Below are 7,500 nucleotides of genomic sequence, written 5' to 3'. Positions count from 1 at the left end.
ACACCAGCCCAAAATATCGTAAATGCTCCAAACGCCAGCCCAATTCACAGGTCCTTGAAGTAATAAACCATGCTTTTCAGGACCTCTGAAAACCGTCACATATCTATTTTGTCAAGAGTCATAATGATAATAATAATAATAATAATAATAATAATAATAATAATAATAATAATATTTTACCAATCAAATGCTGTGTTGTAGGGTATAACTCCAACAACCCTTTATTGAAACAAACAACGTATTTGCTATTAGAGGCAAAAAAACCCTTCCTTCTTCATTGCGTGCCTGCAAACATAAATAAAAATAGCCAGACAACAGAGATGCGACTTTAGTAAACACAAATGCATTCAAGGCGTTCGATCGATTCCTTCTAACCAACCAGACAAAGTTACCACAGAATTTGCCATTTGGTTTTAGTGTTGTACATAACAGCACAGTTAGTAAAATACTAGAAACAAAGCTCACTTTGATATCCGATGCCGAAAGATGCAATTGTTGTCGAAGACCATTACGCGTCGCTTTAAAGAATCCAGATATTTAAATTTCACCGCCTGTCTTGTTTATCCAATTGACGTTCCATTCTTGAGCTCTGTAAGGGCACATTTTTGTTGAAAGATCCGCTAAAACGTCATTCGCGTTACAATGAATTTCCTTACACCAATGAGGCCCGGGTTCGATTCCCCGACTCAGCGTCATATGTGGGTTGAGTTTGTTGGTTTTCTACTCTGCAGAGAGAGGTTTTTCTCCGGGTACTTCGGTTTTCCCCTCTCTACAAAAACCAAAAGTTGATTTGATTTGCATTAACTTGTTAATTTCAATTTACAGCGTCCCCGATTGGTGCTCTACAGCGCTAGAAGATTAGACACTGTAATAAAGTTACTTTCCTTTCCTTTTTGACCGTTTGGGTGCACGGCTAATGGTCACAAGGATGTTGATAAAGGCCAAAATTTCGTGGCAAATTTTCCTTCGCAGAGTGGATAGCGCGACTATTCCCTTGAATAGATGTTTTATAGAATCTTCGAAGATGTCGTTGGCCAAGTTTCAGGCGGATTGAAGGGTTTTGGCTACATATTTTGTGGCGATTTCTCGGTGTTCTTAGCTTATCGAATGGTGAGCCGTTTCCTAGTTCTCTCTCTTTATAATAGAGATAGGTCTTCGGTTTAGGATATCTCGCGAAATAGTGGACAGATCTAGAATGGCACCAGATTACCAAAGAAAGATCACAGAGAGACAACAGACATGTAAGTGCACGTCCAACTCTCGAAATATCAATATTCAGTCTAACGCTTGATAGTTGGGCAGAGAAGAGGCAGAGAGGACAAAAACAATAGGAATGTGAAAGATATTAACATTTTCGTTTGTCTTTGTCCTCAAAACCTTTCTTTCAAGTTGAATTTTAATATATCGAAAGTGGCCTATTCATAGCACAACAAAGAGCTTGGATGAATGATAAAGGAAAGTTTTAAATTGCGCAGCGTTGTTTCTTCGAATTTTTCTTCTGAGCTTGGGCTACCTGTGATTCCACTTATCGAGTGACCATTCACGAGACTTACATAACATGGTGTCTTACTTGTGCTGACCATTTGCAGGTAAGCCATAATACCTTTTAATTTTATGTTTTCTCTCGAAGTACGCCAGTAGATTACACGATAAAAAGTGTGTTCGAGTGCAATTCCCAGAATCTGTGTAATTTGTGGGTTGAGTTTCTGCTCTGAGAGGTTTTCCCTGGGTAAGTGTTCGATGTTCGTTGGTTTCCTACCCTTGCTGAAATTTCTGCTAGAGAGTCGGCTACCCGGGGTCGGCTACCTTTTAAAGCTGCGCAAGGCGTTCAAAATTCTCTAGTTCTAGGATCAGTTTCCAGGTGCTTGCATAATCTTCGGTATGATTTTTGAGAGTACCGGTATATGAAAATTCTTTCGATTCATGCATGAACTGTCGAATGGACATGAAAATTTAATAATAGTTAGTTCGAATCGCGTTCAAGCCTGGATTTTACTGGGTTGCCAGCCGGAAAATTGGTAATATTTCTCTGTTTTTTAAAGTTTTTGTTTTTTTAATTTTTATTTTTTTCTGGCAGGGGGGGGGGGGGGGGGGGGGGGGGGGGGGGGATGTGAGTGGTTAGGGTTAACCCTAACCTAGCCCAGACCTAATCACAACAATCACCAAAACTAACCCAGACCTAATCACTCCTCAGGCCCCTCCCGTCACCTCTCACCCTTGGAATAGACATGCCAGATTTTTTCAGGCTAGTTTGCTACTTAAGTTGCTTTATAATAACTGCAATGATTTTTCTGATTGTCATTTCAAGTTTCCCAATGCAAACTTCTTTTCTGATCGGCAAAACTTTTCATTGGTCGTGGTTTGGACTGTTGGTGAAGCCAACTATTTTTGGCTTTTTTTTTCAGGTATTGTGTGGCCTCATTTAAATGTCTTTGACTTCCACTCAGCTTGTGCAATACGTCGTAGTCCGAGGTGATCTGTTGAGATTGCTCTCATGGCCAACAGGAGCAGTCATTGCACAGGCTTGCCATGCTAGTACAGCAGCATTATGGAGCCATCGCAATGATCCAAACACTATCAAGTATACCAGTGAATTAGATAACATGCGTAAAGTTGTTCTTGAGGTGAGGTTTTTTTTGCTTGCAATAAGTGTTTTGCATTTAATTTGATTCAATTAAACACACACAACAGATTTGATCTGCAAATTGCTCCCTCTAGTCTTGGCCTCAACTAAAACTCAAGTCGTCTTGAGCTCTTACCTTAGCGAGCAAGTGAGCGAAGTTTACATTGATGATAATCATAATCATCATCATCATCATCATTGCTCGAAATCAGAGATGTTGTCCGAGACGACCAGAAAGTTTACTGGGCAACCAGTTTTTGTTAAAATAAAAAGTCTAGTCACCTTAGAAAAATTAAGGGACAACCTAGCCAAAATAGAAAATGCACCATCGACTTACTTGTCGGCTTTCTATGGTCAAGCATTATCCCGTGTTTTGAATATCTGTAGCTTTTACAGAATATTGTCAGATAGCAATATCACCAACATGTAGGCGATGGAGATTGAAGACGCCATTTTGAAAATGACAAGGTTTACTGGTAAACCCAGACTTCCATGAAAAAACAGAAGCGCACTCTAAGAACTATGGGATATCCAAGCTCACCGCGTGCATTTAGTCGCAGTGGGTTTCCTAATGGGCAGCCAAGGATTTTTTAGGGTGAACAAATTCAGGGATTTGGTTGCCCTGCTTTTGGAACAGCACTAACCTGGAAGTTGTGTGGTAGAAATATCATCATAGCCATGAATATGTGGGCTGTATCAGTCTTATAATTTGGAGCTGGAATAGTCAACTGGACTAAAGCCTAGCTGAAGAACATGGATCAGAACAAAAGATAAGAAATAACAATCTAGGGAATGTTACACCCTGAAGGAGATGATGACTGATAGAATGTCCCTAGGAAATGAGGAGGCTGTGGACTTATTGGTGTCACAGAAGACTTCTCTGTGCAAAAGTGATAGGTTTGGCAAATTATCTTGAGAGAGTGAGAAAACGCTCCTTTAGCAGTAAGATCTAAGAAGGCCTGTACTTTGAGTGATGTTAAATATGCAGTGAGATAGGAGATTGGAGACTCAGGAAGGCTAAGACCATTCGTGACCAGAACTTACAACAAATGAGGGACATGATGACAGGCACAAGGCATCATGGGACTGGTTAAGTAAAGAAGATTTGAAAAAGACACAGTGATTCATCATAGCATTTTGAGAACAGATAAAACCATTAATGGGAGGTTTCTCCCCAGTGTGCGGGAGTCGCGGTGGCCTCATGGTTAGTGCGTTTGACTCCAGATCGAGTGATCCGGGTTCAGGTCCTGGCCGGGGACATTGTGTTGTGTTCTTGGGCAAGACACTTTACTCTCACGGTGCCTCTCTCCACCCAGCTGTAGAAATGGGTACCAGCAAAGTTAATGCTGGGGGTAACCCTGCGATGGACTAGCATCTCATCCATGGGGGAATAGAGATACTCCTAGTCACTTCATGCTACAGTAACCAGAGATAAGTGCCGGCCTGACGTGCCTTCTAGGCTTCTAGGCAGACTTTTCTCCTCTATGTAAGGTGTGTGCTTTAAAGGGCGAGACATTGGGTCATGGGTTGTGCAGATATATTCCCCAAATTAGATGCACACATATTTCAATAAGCATCATCAAGTGTCCCCCTTGCTCTTCTCCCCAACTCCCAACTTCAACATGACACGACACTCTTGGAATACAGACAATTATTAATGTCAAAAAGTGTACCCCAAATGCTGCTCAAGTAAGAATAAACAGCTCCATTTACCCTTCCCTTATTGTTGGAACTAGGTAGCAAAGGCTTAGGGCGCTTTCCATTTGACAGAACTGACTGGCCAGATCGGGCATTTGGGAGGATTAACTCTGCAATGCCTTCAAATTAACAAACCTCGAGGATGATATATACTTTTCCATAAGAATGTGAGGGATTATCGTGCAAGTGTTCCTTCAAATTGTTGCATTTTCTTTGCAAAATGACAGGTCTGGCCTGCCAGTTCTGGCGAAAGGAAAGCGCCCTTAGACTTCATGTTGGATGTCAAAATTGGGTGTGCATCTAGTGAGATGCATTTCTGTATGTAAGTGGGGTTGTGTGAATGCAGCAAGCTGGCTCAGGTTTAATACAAACATTGGTATGACAAGTTAGCCAGAATTGAGCACTGGGCAATATACCCCTTTCCGTTAATTCCCAATCAGGGAATTTGCATTTGAAAGGTTTGTTTCTCTCAGGGGACTGAACAACCATTGTCTTGTCCTCCAGATTGGGAATTACTGAAATGGGTCTATTGCAAAACAGCATGCAACAAAGATAGATGGAATAAGTATAAACCTGAATCGGTTATTGAAAGTACTGAGTCAGACATTAAAATATTATTGGACTTAGCCATCCAGAGGGACCATGAAATTCAGGCCATTGGCCTGATAGTCAAGGAAGATAATGAGTGCGTGATACACAGAGGTGCTCAGGTGTTACAAACAAGGAGAACGAAAAGATCCAAAGGTATCACGAGATTAAAGGAGAAATTGTACGTTTTCAGGATGTTGGCAAGAACCTTGCCAAGTACGTACCAAGGATGGGGACTCAAACCAAGTGTCTATCTCCGGCAAAAAGCTGCACTACTTGCCTCTACAAGCAAGTAGGATCCTTTGAAATGTACTAGAGGACTGAGGCTTTAAATTACAGCTTACCCTTTAGCATGCAGTAAAGACCTTCCAGAGACCATTCAAGCTTTGAAAACACAAAAATGATGATGATGGTGATGATGATGATGATGATGATGATGATGATGATGATGATAATGATAATAATAATACTAATAATAAGTAATTCTGAATAGTTACTGTATTTTAATTTGTCCTTTTTTTCATCCATTCTCTTCTCACCTACTGAGTTAGCCTGCGAACCCAGACGTATCTCTGGCGGTCGTTTCTCTCCCCTGAAAATGAACGTCCCTTTGTGGGGGAGAGAAAGGACCGCCGGAAATATGTCTACATTTGCAGGCTACTACTGAGTACACCTGTATGCAGTCAATCTACTGGGGAGCACAAGTTTCTAATCATTTTGATAGTGTCCATCCCAAGCAAGGTTATTAAAATTACATTATTGTCGTTATTAATTAATATCATTGTCACTGTTAAAATAATGTTGGTTGCCTTCTGCCAGTTGGGGTTCTTAATAATGTTTCTGTTAAGTTTGAGTTGTTACTTTCACATGGAGTGCCTGTAAACTAGCTTGATAGCTAAGTTCACTTCCACTATATAAAAAGCATTTTATTTTTTTTAATTAAACAAAGCATTATTTATTCGATCAGTATCATTGTTGTCGGAATTATTGTTATTTTTTATACTGTTATTAGCAGTATGTAACTGGCACTTACATGTATTTAAATTGGACACCTAGGCAGAGGTTGTGTGTGTGAACAAACATTTCTAGTGTCGGGAAACAAGCACATGGTCCTAGGATTGAACTCCTGAACTTTGACTCCTTATTATTTCTGATTTATTTGATTTTACATTAATTTAAAAGTGAAGTATCTGCTTACGAGCCAGAAGGCCCATCAGGCCAGCACTTATCTCCGATTTCATTAGCATGAAGCGACTAGGAGTATTTCTACTCTCCCCTGGATGGGATGCTAGTCCATCGCAGGGTTAGCCCCAGCATTTTGCCGGTTCCCATTTATACACCGGGGTGGTCCTGGAGAGAGGCACCATGAGAGTAAAGTGTCTTGCCCAAGAACACAACACAATGTCCCCAGCCAGGACCCGGACCACTCGATCAGGAATCGAGCACTCTAACCATGAGGCCACCGCACCTCCCGCATACATTACAAAAACTTAATTCCTTCTTGTATCTTTTTTGTCCAGGCCCCCAGTCAAGAGGAACTTGTAAAGCTATCAAAGGATTTATCAGATAATCAAATTGATCATAAACTATGGATTGAACAACCAGAAAACTACCCAACGTGTCTTGCTACAAAACCTTACCCTAGGGAACAAATAAGGCCATTTTTTAAAAACCTGAAATTGTTTAAATAAAGTTGTATTTCTTCATCGTGGATATTTTTGTTGGGAACCCTCTCTTTGTTTAAGCTACCGAGTGGGCAGAAGAAAAGGTGGAAGGAACTCTTCTATTGTAATCTCCTTGGGGGGTACCCCCAGAAAAATTGGGTGGGATGTGCCGGGGATGGCCCCGAGTTTCAAGATTTCACAACTTTTTGACTGAGAATTCCCCCAGAACCCCTACAAGTTAGCGTCTCCGGCACTTGCTTGTTAGCTCGTCGTCCCCCCCCCCCCCCCCCAATACAAAATACGGTCCGCTGTCCCTGTGTGGAGCGCTCTTCCTGAAACCCTTACCCCTATTCCAGACCAAAATCTACAATTTTCCCTACCCAATTTCAGACGCGACCAAAAATTTGATGCCCTATCTCAGTTGTTGGAGTAACAATTTGTGAAGGGGGTTTGTTGATGGTGTTATCGCCTTGTGATGAAGAAGTAACTTCTAAAAAAATATACACAGCAAGACTTGAGTGCACATTAACCATACCCTATTTCAGACCAAAATGGTCTCTACTGATTGGAAATATTTGCATGGAATCCCAGACAAAAAAAATAGCAATTTTTGAACAAGTTAAAAAAATAATAACACCCAAAAAGTCACTTAGCACAGTTTTATTCCCAACTCTCCAATTCCTTGTGTTCTTCAAAACAAAGAGGCATGGAGTTGGTGAGTAGGCTCTCCATCTTGAAGATCAAGATTTCACGTATTATTTTCGAGTTTCTCCGGTTGTTCGTGCATGATATCTCGCGATTGACTCCTGAAATGGAGAGCTCATTGGCAGGTCAAGATGCTTTTCAAAAATTACTCACGTTTTGTCCTCTTTCTGGTGTCACAACAGATTTGGATCCCCTTTCGCGGATTTGGATCCTCCAGAAAAT

At 41.1% G+C, this 7,500-nt stretch overlaps 1 protein-coding gene across 2 annotated transcripts; it reads left to right on the top strand.

The window, feature by feature from the left end:
- The first annotated feature begins 1,543 nt into the window (after window positions 1-1,543).
- On the top strand, window positions 1,544-6,615 carry LOC138003096 (putative peptidyl-tRNA hydrolase PTRHD1). 2 transcript variants are annotated; one of them, XM_068849038.1, is made up of 3 exons: window positions 1,544-1,589; window positions 2,406-2,624; window positions 6,430-6,615. In XM_068849038.1, exons 2-3 carry the CDS (start codon window positions 2,427-2,429, stop codon window positions 6,598-6,600), a joined length of 369 nt encoding a protein of 122 aa, XP_068705139.1. In that variant the 5' UTR covers window positions 1,544-1,589; window positions 2,406-2,426; the 3' UTR covers window positions 6,601-6,615. The 2 variants fall into 2 exon arrangements, with proteins under 2 accessions (XP_068705139.1, XP_068705138.1); XM_068849037.1 differs by lacking the exon at window positions 1,544-1,589 and adding an exon at window positions 1,596-1,729.
- Window positions 6,616-7,500: the final 885 nt, after the last annotated feature.

This window comes from Montipora foliosa, chromosome 5 (genome assembly GCF_036669935.1).
Source record: "Montipora foliosa isolate CH-2021 chromosome 5, ASM3666993v2, whole genome shotgun sequence".
Taxonomy (NCBI): Eukaryota; Metazoa; Cnidaria; class Anthozoa; order Scleractinia; family Acroporidae; genus Montipora; species Montipora foliosa.
The sequence above is the reverse complement of the archived record's forward strand: the minus strand, read 5'-3'. Positions and strand labels throughout refer to the sequence as shown.